The following is a 21,019-nucleotide window of genomic DNA, read 5'->3' on the forward strand; positions in this document are numbered from 1 at the left end:
TAATAACACCCTTTGGCGGAGAGTGGGGGGCTCCCAAGGTGATGCCACTCCTCAGCACCGCTGCTGGGCCCTCACAATTAATTGCCTTTCAAACTCATTTAATCAGTCAATTAAAACGCATTACGGCAATTAAATAAATATCACTTTCGATAATTGCCACCCGTCCCCCCAGACGGCGAGATAGGGTGGCCAGGAGCAACGCGCTTGGTGGTTGTCCTGAGGGCAGACGGGCAGATCGGACAGATTGGCGAAACTAGAGACAAGACTAACAAGCAGCTGATGAATATGCAGACAGAAAATTGACTGGCTGATCGAGAAGTACGTTTTGTGTTTAGTTTGTTGTCCTTCCCTCGTACCTCCGATTAATTGCTGCGGTTGGCTATGTATAGTGCGAAAGAAATTCAACGGACAGACGTATGTTTAACACGTCGGCTGTCGCGACCAATATCAACCTCTATTATGGATACAGATGTATGTGTATAGGCAGAGTGTCTGAATATAAATGGACGTCTCGACAGGTGACAGATTCTTGACAGGTGAATAGACATTACGGAGGAAATAGACAGAGAGGCAGACAAGCAAGTGGGCGCCGCTGAGATGTTAACTCATCGCCTGGTACACAGGAGGTCGTGGGTTCCATCCCGAGCCTGACGCCTGCTGTATATTTGGAGTTTGCACGTTCTCCCCGTTGTCGCATGGATTTTACTCCGTTTCCTCCGGTATTTCCCTCCACATTCAGAATCAACATGCTTTTAGAGTATTTGGCTTATATAAATGTCCACGTGATAAGCCACTTCGTTGAGCTATCATTTGTGGCCAGGCCGCTTCTGAAAAAGAGCTACATAGCTCAGTGGGCCTTACCTGGTAAAATATAAAAAAAGTTTTTTTTTGTTTAACATGTGTAAGCGAACAGACAGAATGTCAGAAAACCAGATCTTCCTGAAACACACACAGACAGAACACGTTTGAGGAGATTAGGGAGTTTATCCGATGGAAAAAAAGTCATGAGTTTGAAGAGTCTGACAGACAGACTTCATTCAAACAGACAGACACATGAACAGATAACTATTCATGAGTTTCAGAAGGTCTGGCAAACAGACATATCAGAATCAGAATATATATTTTTTCAGAATCAGAATACGTATTTATACTGGAGAGATTATATGAGCTCTAAAGCTCTTTTTCACATCTACAAATTATCAAATCAGAAGTGTGACAGACAAACATTCAGGATCTTGCTGACGCGGACGCTCAGGCAGACAAATTGTCAGAAAATTTGAGTCTGGCAGACAAGGGGTCAGAGACAGACACAACATCAGACAAGCGGTCAGAGACCGACACAACATCAGACTCGGACAGGAGCTCGGAGACAGACACAACAACAGGATGTCAGGAGAGTGTGGCAGGCACATTCAACCGCATCGTGCGCATCTCTTCCTAGCGTCAGTCCTAGGCGACGGAGTGGAGCCGACGTGTCCATAAAGCGATGTGAAATGCGCTGGCTGGCCGGCACGGCTAATGTGTAGTCAGCACATTTCATCAGGACTCCTTCCAGCCGCGCAGACAGGCAGATTAATTCACAGCGTACTGGTCAGCTTTTTCAAAATATAAAACATAAGCCAAAGCGATAACAAATTCGACGACCCTGGGATTAAGGGATCCTGCTGATGAATGCTCAGTATAGACGTGTGAGCTGCCCTCTGTACTGTGTGAGCTGCCCTCTGTACTGTGTGTGAGCTTCCCTCTGTAATGTGCGTGAGCTGCCTTCTGTACTGTGTGAGCTGCCCTCTGTACTGTGTGTGAGCTGCCCTCTGTAATGTGAGCTGCCCTCTGTACTGTGTGAGCTGCCCTCTGTACTGTGTGAGCTGCCCTCTGTACTGTGTGTGAGCTGCCCTCTGTACTGTGAGCTGCCCTCTGTAATGTGAGCTGCCCTCTGTACTGTGTGTGAGCTGCCCTCTGTACTGTGTGAGCTGCCCTCTGTACTGTGAGCTGCCCTCTGTACTGTGAGCTGCCCTCTGTACTGCGTGTGAGCTTCCCTCTATAGCACCCAGAGGTCGGTGACGAAGAGGGGGAACCTAAGGCCAGATGGTGGCCGTGGTGGTTTCAACTTTACAACAACTCTAGGATGTAGCAGGAGGAAGCAAACGATGGCGGAGTGTGGGTGGCATCGGTGGCTCTTGATCTCGTGGTGTATCTGCTAGATGAGAGCCGTTGGTGGCTAAACACATCTGGTCGTTCACCGGTATTCGTTGACGCAGGCCTGACTCTGCTGATGAGACACTGAAATGTCAAAACTGGTCCCGAGTTTCCTTGCGTCAAACCAATGCTGCCGGCCGGATGCGTTCCCCACAAGGCCGTGCGGTTGACGGGATGTGTGCGTGTGTGTAGTGTAGCAGTTAGCGCGCTGCGCTACGAACCCGGCGACCCAAGTTCGATTCCTACTCACGGCCACCACCAGTGACGATTATCTGAACCGGTCTTAGGCCTCCCCTAGGTCGATTCGGCCTTAAATTAGTACCTGGTGCGGTGTGCAAACATAACCACTCAGGAGACAAAGGGGGCCAGGCGTGGTGCTGGCCACCCACCCCCTCGTGTGCCGTGACGGCCTTCATAGGTGCTCTTCAACAGCACTTGCCCCTGCAGTCTGTTAAGGCTATACGTGGGGGGGGGGTCTTTGTCTTTGTTGTGCACGTGTGTGTGTGTTTGTCTTTGTGTGATAAACAAAGGTACTTTGGTGTGTATACGGTACGTGGAGAGACGACCGTGGGAAGAAGGGGCGAGGCGTGTGTCGTGCGCTCGTTCGGGATCTGGTGAACGCGCGACGCGCACTCACCCCCACGGCCTGTCCCGTCATCGCGAGCGGCGGGGGCACTGCGGGGTACTGATTGGCTGTCAGCCTTCGTTAGGGACAAGCGCACGCATTTACATTGAGCGACCTTGAGGTCCCACTGCTCTGTCTGTCGGCTCCTCTCTGGCTCACGCACGCACCCAGCCACGCACACACGCGTGGCTGGGTGCGTGCGGGGTCTGCTTCTCTGTGTGTGCGACTTGAAGTCAGAAGCGATTGTTTTTCCTTAAATGAGCATTTCCAAAACCAGTGGTGGGAATTCCACAATCTTATGGTGGGAGCGAGCCCATGCGTAGAACAACCCACGTTGATGTAGTGGTACTCGTAGTGGTACTCGTTTTATCGCCACGGAGGGATGATGGGCTGAGTGTTGGGCATGTACATTTTTTTTTATTAGGTAAGGCCCACTGAGCTATATAGCGCCTTTTCAAAAAGTGTCCTGGCTACAAATGATAGCTCAACGTAGTTGCTTATCGTGTGGAAATGTATAGCAGCCAAATACTCTAAAAGCGTGATGTTGATTCTAAATATTGAAGGAAAACCCGGAGGACTCAGAGAAAAATCCACGTGATCACAGGGAGAGAGAGAGACGAGCAACCTCCAAGGGTACAGCAGCAGGCGTCAGGGTTCGGATCGAACCCACGAACTCCTGTATACCAGGCGAGGTGGTCAACATCTCGCCACCTCAGCCCCGTAATTCACCTCCCTCCCCGGCAACCACCTCTGCCATGCAAAGAGTCATCACAATTCAGGGGCGGGCAGATCGTCATGACTGGCTCAAGAGTTGATTTGGGCGTTCGTCTCATTGGTGCGGTCTCGTTAGTCCATGCGTTCCTAAAAAGTGCCGCGTTTAGCGAAAGCAATTTCCCCATAAATAATGTAACGCTAAAGTGTGGCGGGATGTGATGCACGACTACTCGCACCACACGGTGAGATGGCGGGACAAATAACTGAGGGTAGGCTGCCGCCTTCCTGTATCACTCTGTAACGTAGCCACGGAGCTCAAGAAAGTAGTTCATCGTTGACCGCTCAGAAGCTGCGTTATAACGACACACATTCCGTGTGATAACGCCACGCGTTCTGCGTTATAACGGTGCCCGTTGTGCGAAGTGTTCCCAAATGGAAGAACCGCGTTATGGCGAAAACACGTCCACCTTGTACTACAGGCTGCACTCATCTTGGTCATCCTCACGGGTGTTATCGTGACTCTACATTACGGACGGACGGACTTACGCGACCAAGCGAATGGATAACAACTGGCAACCTTATATGGAAAGCGTGGAGAAGAGGCATACGAGTTGATGTTAGAACGTCGTCCACAATCATAACGTGCTGGCCGGGTGAACGCCCGGTTGCCGCCGCGTACGTTGGCTTGCCAGGAATCGGGATATTTTTCATCGTTTGCAAAAAAGCGTTTCTAGTGAAATGTAAAATAGCGAGGGGTCGCCATCGTTCAGCCCCGCCAGGCGCCGTTTGTTTTGCCGCCGACATCAATTGCGGTGACGCGTGGTGGGGGTTCGTGCGGTGATGCGTGGTGTGGGTTCGTGTGCCGTTACACAACGAGCTATTTTGCGCGTGACGCAAAGAAAAAAACGACAATTATGTCTGCAGCTTGCGGAAGAATGGCACACGCCGGGAGATGACATAACACGCTTGTTGCCTACACTGCACGTACAGATGAAACAAAAACAACAATAACATCAAACGTTCAACGTAAAATTATCTGGGCCAACCATCCCAGTGCTGAAATAATTATGAATTGCGATTAGTTTAACACGTAGTAATATTCGGCTTTCGCGACCAATATTATCCATAATCGAGGTTGTTGGGTTAGATCGCCACCACCCGATACAGCCAATTAGTAAGGTTTGTCACGTAAGAAAGACAATGAGTTACTAGTTCAGCACACCGGTGTGTTGAAGAGTAACCCACAATATTTACAATTCAAGTACTGGGCCGTTCCGCCGGTCATTACAACCAGCCCCATCAGGCGACAGCCAGAGTTGTGGAGAAATCCTGTTCCAGTCTTACATCGCGACTACACAACACGGTAACATTGTCCCCCCGCCCCTACTGCGAAAATGTTGGCAGGACCCTCGTGAACAGCGCGCCTTGAGGCTCATCGAGGCTTTCCCGAGTAAACCGGCGGAATGCGGTCGTAATATTACAGCCGTTCTGCCGCTGCAAACGTAATTCACGCGTGCATGTGGACTCGTGACTGGCACCAGACGGGGCCTCGGTGAGACACGGAGCCTCGGTGAGACACGAGACCTCGGTTAGACGCGGAGCCTTGGTGAGACGCGGGTTCTCGATTAGTCATAGGGTCTCGATGCGACACACTCTGTCGATTAGACACAGGGTGGCAATTAGACACGGGGCTCCTGATTAAACAGAGTCGTGATTCGACACGCAGTTCAATTAGTCACACGCTCTCCATTACCACGCGCAGTCTCTGTCAGACAACTTAGAGGCTCGTCAGCTGCCTGCCAAGTCCCGAAGCAACCCCTTCTGCATGCAACTCTACAACACAAAGGCGGGCTACGCTCATTTTGCTGACGTATTTTAGCGTGAGCGACAAGGCGAGTTGTTTTCTAAATTGTCGCGTTTGGACAAAGTCGGTGAGCCAGACGAGGGAAAGGCATTCCGCTACATGGCTAAGCCCTGCGCTGTAATGCAATGGCTCACAGGCAGTCGAGCTGCACAATAGCCTGTGTGCAAGTAGCGCCCTCAGCCTCGTCTCTAACTCCGCTGAGCCGGGCGGCGCGTGGTCTTGAGTGCAACTTCTTAAGTGCTCTCTGGCAGCACGTGGCGTGTCGTGGCAGGGAGACCACAACCCGGACACAGACTCCAACACTGACCCTCACATAGACCCTCACATAGACTCAACACTAACCCTGACATAGACCCAACACTCACCCTGACACTCACCCTGTCACTAACCCTGTCACTAACCCTGACATAGACTCAACACTAACCCTGACACAGACCCTGACACTAACCCTGACACTAACCCTGACATAGACTCAACACTAACCCTGACACAGACCCTGACACTAACCCTGACACTAACCCTGACACTCACCCTGACAACAACCTTGACACTAACCCTGACATAGACTCAACACTAACCCTGACATAGACCCAACACTAAGCCTGACACTAACCCTGACAACAACCCTGACACAGACTCAACACTAACCCTGACACAGACTCAACACTAACCCTGACACTAACCCTGACACAGACCCCACCAATGCTGTCTGTATGTGGAGTCTCCCTCCATCTCCCTCCTCCTCCCTCCTCCTCCTCTCCACCACTGCGCTCTAATCACACTCGCACCTCGTTAGCGCGTGAGAGGCCCTAAAGGCGATCATCTCAGAGCCGGCGTGGCCGCGCGTTTAATGAAGTGGCTCTTCACCGAGTTTTCGGCAAGGTTTGGTTGTGGCTTGGTTGTAACTTGGTTGTGGCTTGGTTGTAGCTTGGTTGTGGTTTGGTTGTGGCTTGGTTGTAGCTTGGTTGTGGCTTGGTTGTAGCTTGGTTGTGGTTTGGTTGTGGCTTGGTTGTAGCTTGGTTGTGGTTTGGTTGTGGCTTGGTTGTAGCTTGGTTGTGGTTTGGTTGTGGCTTGGTTGTAGCTTGGTTGTGGCTTGGTTGTAGCTTGGTTGTGGTTTGGTTGTGGCTTGGTTGTAGCTTGGTTGTGGTTTGGTTGTGGCTTGGTTGTAGCTTGGTTGTGGTTTGGTTGTGGCTTGGTTGTAGCTAGGGCTGTGCCGTGCGTTCTACCGATTGCTGGCCGTGGTGCCTCCTCCCCGTTGGGTTCCACTTCTGTGCGCGCCGCTGACATTCTACTGGCGCTCGCTTTCCCCACTTGTGCCGGGAGATCATCAAACGAGGTTTCCTTTATCAAAATAATTGTCCGTCATTTTGTCGATTGCGTTGAACGCGGAAGTGGAAGTTGTTGTTGTTGTTATGATGATGACTCACGTTTGTGCATCTGTGTCCCGCCGTAGATGACCCAGCAATGTACATCCAGCATCTGGAGGCGAGGGTGCGGCAGCTGGAGGATGAAACCCACAACCTGCTGCAGGTACACCACCACCACCACAATAACAACCACCACCACAACCAAAACCACCACTACCACCATCTTGTCACCTTCTGATGTTAGTTTTATTTGACGAAAGACGGGACAAGCAATTCCTGCGATGTCGCCGCTGCATTGGGCGTACCACAAGTTGTTCATTTCTCCACGGCTCATGCGTCTACCCTTCTCTTGAGTCTCAGATTTCACATTAACATCACCACCCTCACACATTCATCGCATTATACCCAATTCGCATCGTGAAAACACGCAGCGTTACAGGAGAAGAGGCCACATGGTCAAACAGACCCCCCCCCTCCCCCCCGTGATGAGCATAGCATAGGGAGGGGGATGCCTTTATCCAGCGGTGAAGTGCTGTCACGGAAAAAATAATCCACATGAGGGACGGTTGATTGAATAGCAGCAGCGACACGTTTCACCTCAACTAGAAAATGTAGTAAATAACTAAATAAATTCCCGTACTAATATTCTATTTTCCCCGGCGGGACGGAGTCGCTCGTCACGACATCGCTGGTTTCTGTGGGAAGTGTGGAGGGAGAGGCCCCTCTGTGACTTTGTTGACATCGTCTCCAGCCTGCCGGCGTGACGGCACTCACACGCGCGCCGGAAGCCCACTGCGTGTTCTACGGATCAGGATCTTTATTCATGCTGGAGGAATCCGATGAGTTGTGAAGTTATTATTTTCTTCTCACAGACGTCCGCTGGTAGCGGCGTGGTGACGGTCGCGTGCCAAGCGACACTCCCAAAGTAGGGGACAAAGACGGCGCGGAGCCAGACTAGCGGCCTGGGACGCGGTGTGGGGCCCGTGTCTGTGTGTCTAGACTGGAGTCTGTGTGTCTAGACTGGAGTCTGTGTCTCTAGACTGGAGTCTGTGTGTCTAGACTGGAGTCTGTGTCTCTAGACCGGAGTCTGTGTGTCTAGACAGGAGTCTGTGTGTCTAGACTGGAGTCTGTGTGTCTAGACAGGAGTCTGTGTGTCTAGACAGGAGTCTGTGTGTCTAGACTGGAGTCTGTGTGTCTAGACTGGAGTCTGTGTGTCTAGACTGGAGTCTGTGTCTAGACTGGAGTCTGTGTCTCTAGACTGGAGTCTGTGTGTCTAGACTGGAGTCTGTGTGTCTAGACTGGAGTCTGTGTGTCTAGACTGGAGTCTGTGTGTCTAGACAGGAGTCTGTGTGTCTAGACTGGAGTCTGTGTGTCTAGACTGGAGTCTGTGTGTCTAGACTGGAGTCTGTGTGTCTAGACATCTGTGTGTCTAGACTGGAGTCTGTGTGTTTAGACAGGAGTCTGTGTGTCTAGACTGGAGTCTGTGTGTCTAGACAGGAGTCTGTGTGTCTAGACATCTGTGTGTCTAGACTGGAGTCTGTGTGTATAGACAGGAGTCTGTGTGTCTAGACTGGAGTCTGTGTGTCTAGACTGGAGTCTGTGTGTCTAGACTGGAGTCTGTGTGTCTAGACAGGAGTCTGTGTGTCTAGACTGGAGTCTGTGTGTCTCGACTGGAGTCTGTGTGTCTATACTGGAGTCTGTGTGCCTAGACTGGAGTCTGTGTGTCTAGACTGGAGTTTGTGTGTCTAGACTGGAGTCTGTGTGTCTAGACAGGAGTCTGTGTGTCTAGACTGGAGTCTGTGTGTCTAGACTGGAGTCTGTGTGTCTAGACTTGAGTCTGTGTGTCTAGACATCTGTGTGTCTAGACAGGTGTGTGTAGATACTGTCTGCTTGATTATCATTAGGTCTAAACCTTTTTTCATATAAATATTTGTGCATTCAGACAGAGCTTTGCATCTTTATTAATGCATTCCTTCACATCTGCACGAGTGTCTAGACATCTGTTTCACTTCTCTGTCTTTGTGGCCACATCTCTTCCATGTTACAAGGGTCTGTCGGCGTGTCCCCCACAATCCCGTCGTCGTTGTCAGCGCGTCGTGGGACTGGTATCTGCCCCGCGACACGGCCCAGCGGGAGCCCAATCGCCACCCGTTGCGGCGGTTCATGGCTTCCGAATCCGACAGGCCGCCCTGGTCAATGCTGCGGCCGCATTGAACCGTCAAACGACGCGTCAAAGAAGACTCCCCATGGCAGACGTTGGAAAATAACGGATTTTGAGAGATTTTAAAATGACACTGCGAGTGGCTCAATGGGGATCACAGCAGCAGCAGCTACAGTAGCAGCAGCTACAGTGTCTCGTACGGTGATCCTACTGCAGGCTGTTGTCTGTGAAACGTCACGCCTTGCTCTTTGTGTGCATGTGTGTTGAACTTCTTTCGCACCGTACATAGCCAACCGTGCTAATCGGAGGTGCGGGGGAAAGACAGCGAACTAAACACAAGCAAATGCTTTGTAAGAACGTCACAAAAAAAGAAACTCCAAAATCGTCGTCATTATTATTGTTACTACGTCTAGACTGCTGTCCACCCATGCCGCTCTACAAAGGCACTCCACGAACATTTAAGCTCCAACTCGAGTTTCCTGCATCGAACACTGACTTTGGCCGATGATTATTTGCAAAGGAAAGACCAGCCGTGCGTAGGCGGCGATAATTAAGAAAATAAAAACCCGCAAAATATAAATACTCACACACGCGAAGGCATTCGCAAAACAAACATCCACAATGCAACGAGCCGACGGAAGGCTGGAGCGTGGGGGTGGGTGACGTGAGCGCGAACGGAGAGAGAAAGACGTCTCGCGGGATAGAAGCGGAGACAAAAGCGCCGCCTCGGCGCTCGACAAAGGGTGGCGGCGAGATCCACGGCGGCGGCTCAGCGGGGACCACCGTCGGCTGCCGCCTTTTCCAATTCCGTGCCGGACGCGGGCGCTTCCAACTCCCCCTCCTCCCCTCCTGCGGTACGAAGTTTCCTCCCATCCCTACCGCCACCTCTGCCGCCGAGTCCTCCCCGGATCTTTAATTGGCCAGCTTGTTAGTCTGCCGGTTCGTTAGTCAGACGGCTCATGAGCCGGCCGGCTAGTGAGCCAGCCGGCTGGTGAGTTGGCAAGCTAGGTAGTCGGCTGGCTCCTTAGCTGACCGGCTCCTGAGCCAGCCGGCTAGTGAGTTGGCAAGCTCAGTAGTCGGCTGGCTCCTTAGCCGGCCGGCTCCTGAGCCAGCCGGCTGGTGAGTTGGCAAGCTAGGTAGTTGGCTGGCTCCTTAGCCGGCCGGCTCGTGAGTGGGCCGGCTAATGACCGGCTCATTAGCGGGCTGGCTTTTTCGTGGGCTGGTTCGTCAGTGGGCTGCCTCGTCAGCAGAACGGCTTGTTGACGGCGTGAGATGAAAGGGCCGCGTTGTTTTGTGTTGACGCGCCGCGCCGTGCGGGGTTCCTCTCTGCGGGTTTGTCTGTGACGGATGAAAGATGAATTAACGGATTTAATCACCGGAGACTTCAGTGCTTTTAACGCGATCGCCCACATTAATCCCTCTAATAACGCGCAGCATGAATAATGCACGCAAGCCTTCGCAATTTCACATGCGGCTCATGAAAAGTTAAACAACCGGCTTTGGTTGAGACGCCAAGGCCGCTGTTAACGACGAAACGGTTAATCGCTTGGAATCAATTGGCGTCTCGTGAAAAAACGTATTTTGTTGCCCTTCTTAACCCGGTTGAGCAATGGGCGTCGCGTCTTCACCAGACGAAGAATAATTTCGGATCTCTCGCAGAGCAACGGCAGCAGCGTGACCCCTGCTGTGTCGGAGAACGGCCCGCGGAAGCGAATAATGCAGAGCTACCTCTGAGATCCCCTCGTCGAGTGGGCTCCATTGCACGCCGCGTTGGGGGGCAGCACTTCCCCCACTCGGCCTGCCTGCCGCTGAGAGTTTGCCTCGATGTCGAGTTTGATTTTCACCACCAGCGGGGCTCTTGAATAATTTAATATGGTCACCGTGAGCCTGCGCTCATGGACAGTGGAAACAAGGAGTCACTTTGTCTTTGTAACACACGGTAATACAATATAATCCCGCCAGGGGAAAAAGATGCTTGGATCGGTTTAAATCGCTGGGTTTCTACCGCACCGTCCCATTGATATGTGCGTGGTGGCAAGATGTCGCCTACCTCGCTTGCTGTACAGGAGATGGTTGGGAGTTTGCATGTCTCCCCCCGTGGTCTTGCGTGGATTTTTGTCCGGTTCCTGCGGTGTTTCCTTCCACATTTAGAAGCATGCGTTTAGGTTATTTGGCTGCTGTAAATTTCGACGTGATAAGCCACTTGGTTGAGCTATCATTTGTGATAGCCTGGTAAAATACAAAAAGATTTAGTTTTTCAGTTTAGACTTGAGAGTGTTTTTGGAAAATCAATGGATGAGTTTGAGGTTAGTTTATTTAGTTTAACCAGTTTAGTTTGTTTAGTTTAACCAGGTTAGTCTATTTAGTTTAACCAGGTTAGTTTGTTTAGTTTAACCAGGTTAGTCTATTTAGTTTAACCAGGTTAGTTTGTTTAGTTTAACCAGGTTAGTTTGTTTAGTTTAACCAGGTTAGTTTGTTTAGTTTAATCAGGTTAGTTTGTTTAGTTTAACCAGGTTAGTCTATTTAGTTTAACCAGGTTAGTTTGTTTAGTTTAACCAGGTTAGTTTGTTTAGTTTAACCAGGTTAGTTTGTTTAGTTTAACCAGGTTAGTTTATTTAGTTTAACCAGGTTAGTTTGTTTAGTTTAACCAGGTTAGTTTGTTTAGTTTAACCAGGTTAGGGTTGAAGAGGCCAGGGTAGGTCTAACTTGCAAGAGTGACGTGGGCTGGGTTCGCCAAAATGACAAAAGTTCAAAGAAGTAGGAACAATGAAGCGATGAACTATCAGAGCAAAAATCTACCAAATAGGAATTATAAAACAGTGCAAATTATAAAGGAATTTTAAACAAACACATTTCCCAAAACACATTAAAAGTAAACAAAGTTGCAAAAACATCAAAATGAATACAGGGTGAAGTGTGCACGAGTATACAGGTTATATATATGTAGGGCTGTTACAGAGAGCCCGTTATGCATGGCAGCCTATGGTAAACAAGCACAGTGGGCGGGGCTACGTCAGTGCACGGGCAGGTGCCCTCTACGACGTCCGCGCTTCGGACGTTACGATCCCCCGGGGCCCCACCCCTCAGGGAGGTGGTTGTATAAAAGGGGAATGTATCGGGGGCTCGGGAGTGATGTTTAGCTAAAGAAGAGGAGGCGGAAGACGTCTGAGATAGAGCCCTGGACTCCCCCTGGTACGTCGTCCTTATCAGGACCGCGCAGGCTCGAGCCAGTGGCGTGGTACCAGAGCCAGAGCCAGTGCTGGTCTGGACTCTGGGTACCGGGCCCGACTGACCAGTGTCGGGCCAAGATAGCCTCCCCTAGCCCATTAGTGGAGGACTCAGAGGCAGGCTAAGGTTAGCCTAGAGGTGTGTCCTCAGATAGACGGGTGAGGGGGCCGATACCCCCTCAATTGTGTATGTCACAAAGTTGGTATTCAAATAAACAAGTGTGCCTCCAACTCCGGTGTCAACGAGTCATAAGCATTACTACATCTGGCGTCAGAAGTGAAACAAAGTACGAACATGGATACACGCCGGACGACTCGAGTCGGAGTACCAGGAGCAGAGGACACCGCTGCAGTTGGAGAGCCCGAGACGGCTGAAGATGCCATCGAGCAGCCGGGGCTGGGTGCATCCACGCCACAGCAGCTGGAGGAAGGGGAGCCGTCGACGGAGGGGCTGAGGCAGGCGCACGCGAAGCTGGCCGAGCTGCTGTACGCCGCAGCCGCCATGCTCGATAACATCACACGGCTGGGGGCTGCGGGACCGCCACGAGGCGACAGCAGCCAACGACCACAGCGCCTTCCCGCCATTTCAACGAAGCAACATTTTGAAACTCCCGCCATCGCCGCAGCTGCTGTTGAGGGCGTGGCCGCTCTAAGCATCGCGTCCAACGGCGGGAGTACAGTACCTGCCGCGTCACCACGGGTGCGACCGGCGATGCCATCGCTGCTTCGGGCCGACGCTGAGTCGAGTGAGGGAGACGAGGGAGCGCGATCGTCCTCTGCAGCCGCTGCCTTACATCAGCGACTGCCGCCGCTCAAAGAATTTGTGGGCGAGGAGGGCGACTGGGGCGGCTTCCAGCGGCGCTTCCTCGCTCACCAGGAGATGGCACAGTGGACAGACGCCGAGGCTCTCCGAGCACTGCCAGCACTCCTCGACAGCGACGCCCTCGCCACACTAACATCGGCAACGAAGGAGAGGCGTTCCACGCTGCGGAAGGCGATGCAAGTGCTGTCCGCTGTGTATGGGCCACCATCGGACTGTCGTCAACTCTTTTACGATCGCCAGCGGGGGACGAAGGAGTCGCCCCTGGCGTACCGTACAAGCCTCCTGGCGCTGGCAAAGGAAGCCTTTCCACGAATGGACGACGAGGGGATCGACGCCATGGTGACAGAAAAGATACTTTTGCTGGCGGACGACTTAGACATCGTCATTGTCGCACAGGACGATGCAGAAATGTGCTCCCTCCAAGCGGCCCGTCTCCTCCACGCAAACCTGTCCTCTCAACGACGGAAGGCCAGCAAGGCGGCGAGCGGGCGCGCCGTCGCTGCGGCCACCCTCCCGGCGGAAGAGGTTTGCGCCATCAACCATCGACGGCAGCACGGAGCGGGAGCGCGGGGGGACCGGGCCGGTTCAAGCCATCTACAACGTCCATCGTCGCCACCAGCGCTTCCACGCTGCTACAACTGCGGCATCCGGGGCCACGTCGCCTCGGGGTGCCGCTCTCCTCGGCAGCGCGGGACGACACCTCAACGGGACGCCGGCCCTCGTCACAAGCTCCACCATCATAATCCGGCGAGTCGCGGCACCCCTCACGTTTGGCCCACGCACACGCCCGTCGCACACTTAAACACCGCAGCGAAGGGGGGGCCAATATCGCGTACCATGGCACCAACACGCACCGCTCTGGGTACTCACATTGAACCCAGCCAGTGGTCCGTGTTGGCCCATCGGGTTGTAGCCGCGTCGTCGGGGTCGTCGGCCGTTGTGGGTCACATCGATGGGGTGGAGGTTCGCATCTTGGTCGATACAGGAGCATCGGCGACCATTATTTCGGAGTTGATTTATAACATTCTCCCTGCCCAGAGCCGTCCTTTGATGCCTGTTAATGTGCCATTCTTTGCTGCTAACGGGGGTTCACTTGGCATCATCGGACAAATTCGAGCCCAAATTTGTGTCGGGGATATTAAATTATCTGGGCCGATTTTTGTTTCCTCCTCGCTGGCGGTTCCGTGCCTGCTGGGGACGGATTTCCTGGCCAAAATGCCGATTAGGATATTAATCGACCAGGGATGCATTGAGCTCCCATCGGGCCGACGCATGGCGTTTTTGCCATCCCCCGCTACGAGCCGGACGGCGTTCGCGACGGTGCCGGCGTTCGTAGATAGAACGGTGCGCGTTCCTCCGGGGGCGCAAATGTTAATTCCTTTGAGACTTCGGCGGCCCTTCGCTAAGGGCATTGGGGCTCAAGGGGTTTTGCTGGGACCGTCTAGGGCTGGGGTCAGTGGACCTAATTTACTCCCGGCCCAGACCATAGTGAGAGGGGATGGAGAACCCTTCATCGCGGTCCTCAATGTGGGCTCGCAGACGGTGGTGGTCCCACAGGGGACCGTGCTTGCTCACGCAACGCCGGTGCCCTGTGAGGAACCCGTCGCGAGTCATGTCGGCGCTGCCCCTGCACCGCGACCACATTCAGACAGCGATGAAGGGTGGCTCGAGGCGCTTTGCGCGGGATCGACGGACCTGTCAAATTTAGAGCGCCAACGTCTTAAGACACTACTGAGGGAATTTTCCGACGTTTTCAGTCGGGATAAATACGATTTGGGCTGCACTCATCTGCTGCGTCACCATATTGATACGGGTGACAGCGCGCCAATACGCCAAAATCCTTTTCGGTTGAGTCCCGCCGAAAAGGACCATGTCAAATCGGCTGTTGATGACATGCTAGCCGCCGACATAATTTCTCCCTCCAACAGCCCTTGGGGAGCGCCGATCGTCCTGGTTAAGAAGCAGGACGGTTCGTTGCGGTTTTGCGTTGACTTTCGGCGCCTTAATAAAATTACGGTTGCCGACGCATACCCGCTCCCACGGATGGACGAATCGCTTGACGCCTTGGCGGGAGCGCGATTCTTCTCCACATTGGACTTACTTTCGGGATTCTGGCAGCTTCCTCTGGACGATGATTCAAAGCCTAAAACTGCTTTCCGTACTCCGCACGGCCTGTTTCAATTCAACCGGTTGCCGATGGGCTTACACTCAGCGCCGGCAACTTTCCAGCGGTTGATGGAATTGGTTTTGGCTGGATTGCAATGGGAGTCGTGCCTGATTTATTTGGATGACGTCATTGTCTTTGGCAAAACTTTTGAGGAACATCTCCAGAGGTTGCGGGCGGTTTTCCTAAAGATGCGGGCTGCTAATTTGAAATTTAAGCCCCAAAAATGCCATTTGTTACGCGAGTCGGTGCGTTATTTGGGGCACATCGTGGGGCGCTCAGGTATTTCTACCGATCCCGCCAAAACGCAGTGTGTAAGCTCCTGGCCGACTCCCACCTCAGTGGGAGAGGTTAGGAGTTTTATTGGGTTTGCGTCGTATTATAGACGCTTCGTCGCTAATTTTGCGACTATCGCCAAACCCCTACATGCTTTAACATCTAAAGGGGTTCGGTTTTGCTGGGGTCAGGAGGAGGAGGCTGCTTTTTGCTCCCTTCGGGATGCTTTGGTAAACGCTCCTCCCCTGATTTACCCTGATTTTTCAAAACCGTTCTTGCTCGACACCGATGCGAGCAACACGGGTATTGGGGGCGTGCTCTCCCAGGTGGTTGACGGCGTGGAACATGTGGTTGCGTACGGCAGTCGGGTGTTGTCTCCAGCGGGGCAACGGTATTGTGTCACCCGTAGGGAACTGTTGGCAATTGTCCATTTCGTCCAACAGTATCGCCCATATCTGTACGGTCGGCATTTCACCGTCCGCACAGATCATGCGGCACTGCAGTACGCCCTGAGGGTTCAACAGCCATCGGGACAATTGTCCCGATGGTTGGAGGTCCTCCAGGATTACGATTTCCAAACCACATACCGTAAGGGCGTTCGCCACACCAACGCGGACGCTCTGTCACGCTTGCCAACCACCTCCGAGTGTGCATGCCTCCTAGGGTCTGGACGTTGCAGGCCTCCAGGGGACACATCGGTACCTGTCTTGGCGGCCGCCAACGACGACGATGCAATGGTTCCTAATTCGATCGAACAACAGGGCAAAGATTCCCTGTTGGGGTTGCCCGTCATTGAATGGGGGCGCCTCCAGATGGAGGATGTCTCCCTCCTCGGGTGGCGACGTCGCGTTGGCGGTGCGGCGGGGGGAAAAAGAGGTGGTTCCGACGCATGGGAAATGTGCCAAGGTCTGCTAATGCATTGGGACGGGAAGTCACGTCGACATCGGCTGGTTGTCCCTACTGGGTTGCGGGGTAGGGTGGTATGGGCCGCTCATGAGCGCCTCCTACACCTGGGGACCCAAAAGACTCTCGCCTGGCTGCAACTTGATTTTTACTGGCCTGGCATGACGAGGGATGTTGGGGATTTGTTGGGATCGTGCCCTCAATGTGCACAACGCAAACCGCCGGCACGGGAGTCTAACCCGCCCTTGCAATCGATCAAAGTGTCCAGGATAAACGAGCTGGTCGCTCTGGACATTTTGGGACCATTCCCCGCCACCCCCAGAGGGAATAGATATTTGTTGACGGGTGTCGAGTATTTTACACGCTGGCCTATGGCCTGGCCTTTGGCCAACCAGTCGGCAGCAGCCATCGTGGAGGCCTTTGTTCAGGGTTATGTCCTGGACAAAGGTGCTCCGGAGAGGCTGCTGACCGACCAGGGCAGAAATTTTTCCGGTAAACTACTCAGACAAGTCTGCGATCTCCTGGGCACAAAGAAAATTCGGACCTCCCCATATCACCCACAAACTGACGGGATGGTCGAACGTTTGCATCGCACCATCTCGTCCATGTTATCACAACAAGTTTCGGACTCGCAAACGGATTGGGACCTACAAATTCAGGGGGTCTTGGCGGCGTACCGGATGGCACCCCATGCGGCTACGGGGTTTTCTCCCTTTTACCTCATGTACGGCCGAGAACCAGACCCGCCTGTTCGTGCCCAGTTGCGGATCCCCGTGCCGCAGGGAAAAACTAATCTGGCTGACCACGTTAAATTTAATCTGGACAAATTGACCGAGGCACGGGATGCTGCAATGCAAAACTCTGACCTCCGTCAGAAGGCAAATGAGCGCCTCAGATTGAGTCGAGCGCACATGCTGCAGTGGAAGCCGGGGGACAAGGCATGGTTGCACTGCCCCCAGGTGCCACTGGCAACCTCCTCTAAACTTGTGCGGCCGTGGCGGGGCCCTGTGGAAGTGGTGGAGGTGTTACGTCCGCAGTGCGTGCGCATCAAGTGGGGGAAGCGGCGATGGTTCGTGCACCCCTCCAGATTAAAACCCTTCGCTGCGGTACACACCCCCACTTCACACGCGCGTGGCCAAACATGTGGGGGGTGGGCCGACTTGCTGGGTCCGTCTCCGTCGCTCTCACCTAATGCCTTGCCGGCTGTGCCACCTTCAGGAGCATCAGGAGTGACGGGCTCACGCCCGATCACCCCTCCTGCGGATGCCGAGGGTCACGCGGAGTCAGAGGAATGCTCACCTCAAGACGGACAGTCGCCACCTGATGGTCCGCCACGCGGGGTTACCCCGTGTGAGGGGCCCGCTGCAAGGACGCGCGCTAAAATGCGCAAACTGTTGTGAGGCCGGAAAATGTGTACATAGCTGTTGTGTTTATTGGGTGTTGTGTGGATGGTGTGTTTCCCGCTCCTCGGATGTACATATGTTGGGTTCACCGTTTGTTGTGTGTGCGGGGTGGGTTCCCTGCTGGTTGTATATAAGCTGTTTTTTTACGGAATTCGTATTTATTCGGGGGGGTGCGACGGGTTGTTTCTCATCTTGTTGTTGTGTCTTGTTCTGGTTCCTGTTATGGTTCAAAAATAGCGAGGCACACGTCAGGGGGTGAAGGCACCTTTATTGTCAAATTTTTGTATGTTGGCAGCCGGGACGGCTGCATGCTATGTGGGGGGGAGTGATGTAGGGCTGTTACAGAGAGCCCGTTATGCATGGCAGCCTATGGTAAACAAGCACAGTGGGCGGGGCTACGTCAGTGCACGGGCAGGTGCCCTCTACGACGTCCGCGCTTCGGACGTTACGATCCCCCGGGGCCCCACCCCTCAGGGAGGTGGTTGTATAAAAGGGGAATGTATCGGGGGCTCGGGAGTGATGTTTAGCTAAAGAAGAGGAGGCGGAAGACGTCTGAGATAGAGCCCTGGACTCCCCCTGGTACGTCGTCCTTATCAGGACCGCGCAGGCTCGAGCCAGTGGCGTGGTACCAGAGCCAGAGCCAGTGCTGGTCTGGACTCTGGGTACCGGGCCCGACTGACCAGTGTCGGGCCAAGATAGCCTCCCCTAGCCCATTAGTGGAGGACTCAGAGGCAGGCTAAGGTTAGCCTAGAGGTGTGTCCTCAGATAGACGGGTGAGGGGGCCGATACCCCCTCAATTGTGTATGTCACAAAGTTGGTATTCAAATAAACAAGTGTGCCTCCAACTCCGGTGTCAACGAGTCATAAGCATTACTACATATATATATGTACAGTATATACATATGTTGGCTGGATAAAACTAACTTTGTATTGCCAGAGTTGACGAGTCGTGGCGTCGTTGTGGTCATATTACCAGAGTTGTGGTTGTGGTTGTGTCACCAGAGTCGTGGTTGTGGTTGTGTCACCAGAGTTGTGGTTGTGTCACCAGAGTTGTGGTTGTGTCACCAGAGTCGTGGTTGTGGTTGTGTCACCAGAGTTGTGGTTGTGTCACCAGAGTTGTGGTTGTGTCACCAGAGTTGTGGTGCGGTTATGGTTGTATCACCAGAGTCGTGGTTGTGGTTGTGTCACCAGCTTCATGGCGCTGTTGTGGTTCCCGTGTTGCAGCCGGCTCCCATGACCCCGCGGTGTCGCCCCCCCCCCCCCCCCCCCGGCTCTCCCACAGAGGCCGTCGGCGCTGGAGGCCGCGCGGCTCGACAAGAAGGGGCCGGGAGGCCCGAGGCCGCTGGACTCGCCGCGGCCTTCACCTCCCACACAGCACCGCGAACTCGGCCAGCCTGTGAGCTCTCAGACACACACAGACACACACACACAGACACACACACACACAGACACACAGACACACACAGACACACACACACAGACACACACACAGACACACACACAGACACACACACAGACACACACACAGACACACACACAGACACACACACAGACACACACACACACGGACCAGCAGAAACACAGACGAACCACATGAACACAGGCACACGGACACAATGCAGAGATTCTGCACCACTGCACTCGCCGCGCCCTGAGCTTTGCTCGGAGCGCAGCCTGCATCACAAGCCGCTCGTGTCAGATCCACTTAATTGTGAACGGCTGTCCGTGTGTGAGCCGCAGTGCGATTGTGTGAACAGCTGTCTGCGTGTGTGAACGGATGTCTGTGTGTGCACGGCTGCCTGTGTGTGTTACCGGCCGGTCAGGTCAGTTGTGCCATCGCCGGTGATTGCCGTGGGTTGATGACTGCCGAGGTACGTGGCCATAATCGATTGTTGTTTGCAGTGGGCGACGGTGGTGATGGTTGTGGTCCTGGTGGTGGTGTGGCTAACAGCAGTGACGATTATCTGAACTGGTCATGGGCCTCCCCTAGGTCAACGCAGCCTCAAATGAGTACCTGGTGCGGTGTGTAAACATCGCCACTTAAGGAGACAAAGGCGGCCGGGCGTGGTGCTGGCCACTCCCCACCCCCTCGTGTGCCGTGCCGACCTTCATAGGTGCTGCTCGCTAACAGCAGTTGCCCCAGCAGTCTCTTAAGGCTATACGGGGGACATTTTTCTTTGGTGGAGGTGGTTGGGAGAGTGAGGAAGGGGTGAAGAAGAAGGGCGGGTGGTGAAGATGGATAACAGCGAAATTGCCGTGACCGACCCGGGGTCAAAGAGAGAAGCGCCGCTCCCACGCGTCTCCCCCCACCCCTCCCCGGGATTAACGAGCTCGTCGTTAAGCACCGATGAGGACACGGCTTAATGAGCTCGCTAACATCCATCCGCTCGCCCGATCGAAATCGATCCTCGCTCTCACGGCACAGCCAGCGCATGGTTTGCGTTTGGGGCGGGTCGACGCGACGGTTCGTCATCACGTGCACAGTCCTCGCCAATCCACTGCTGGATGAGGGCCTCCCCCACCCCACCGATTTCCGTGCCAAAAACTCCCCAATGTGGAAATGAGAGCGGATGTGCCGCCACGCTCGTCGGCGCAGCCACGCTCGTCGGCGCCGCCACGCTCGTCGGCGCCGCCACGCTCGTCGGCGCCGCCACGCTCGTCGGCGCCGCCACGCTCGTCGGCGCCGCCACGCTCGTCGGCGCCGCCACGCTCGTCGGCGCCGCCACGCTCGTCGGCGCCGCCACGCTCGTCGGCGCCGCCACGCTCGTCGGCGCCGCCACGCTCGTCGGCGCCGCCACGCTCACTTCCCCAGCTCCCCGTTGTGGGCGATGCTTGAGGGTGACAAAGTAGAGCAGCACTCGCCGCTTGTAGCAGAGGTTCGAGTCGGGTGCTAATCGGAGGTGTGGGGTGAAGGACAACAAACTAAACACACAAAGCCGTTTTAAAGAAATTAGTTTTCCACACTGCGGTGTGAACCGTGAAAAGCCGCCGGTTATTATACCAGGCCAGGCCCACTGAGCTATGAGCTCTTTTTCCAGAAGCAACCTGGCCACAAATGATAGCACAACGAAGTGGCTTGTCACGTGGAGAAGTACAGCAGCAGCCAATTAATCTAAGCGCGACCACGGGGAGAGAGCGAGAGAGACACGCAAACTCCAAATATACAGCAGCAGCAGCAGCAGGCTTCGTCAGGGTCATGATTGACTACCATGCGCCGTCCGCTTGCCAGTGGACGTTGAAGATGCCATGACGCCATTCGAAAAGAGGAGGGCAATGATGTCGCAAGTCACTCGATT

The 21,019-nt window shown here is 53.9% G+C and overlaps 1 protein-coding gene across 2 annotated transcripts in view; it reads left to right on the forward strand.

Moving 5' to 3' along the window:
• The window catches only part of LOC144734679 (coiled-coil domain-containing protein 85C-A-like), a 74,386-nt gene that overhangs the window by 36,597 nt on the left and 16,770 nt on the right, over nucleotides 1-21,019 (forward strand). For both annotated transcript variants that reach the window (XM_078616980.1, XM_078616981.1), the window contains exons 2-3: nucleotides 6,853-6,929; nucleotides 19,006-19,119. In XM_078616980.1, coding sequence (XP_078473106.1) covers nucleotides 6,853-6,929; nucleotides 19,006-19,119 — 191 coding nt within the window. The remainder of the gene's footprint in view (nucleotides 1-6,852; nucleotides 6,930-19,005; nucleotides 19,120-21,019) is intronic.

Source organism: Lampetra planeri, chromosome 52 (assembly GCF_965212315.1).
Source record: "Lampetra planeri chromosome 52, kcLamPlan1.2.h2, whole genome shotgun sequence".
NCBI classification, from domain to species: domain Eukaryota; kingdom Metazoa; phylum Chordata; class Hyperoartia; order Petromyzontiformes; family Petromyzontidae; genus Lampetra; species Lampetra planeri.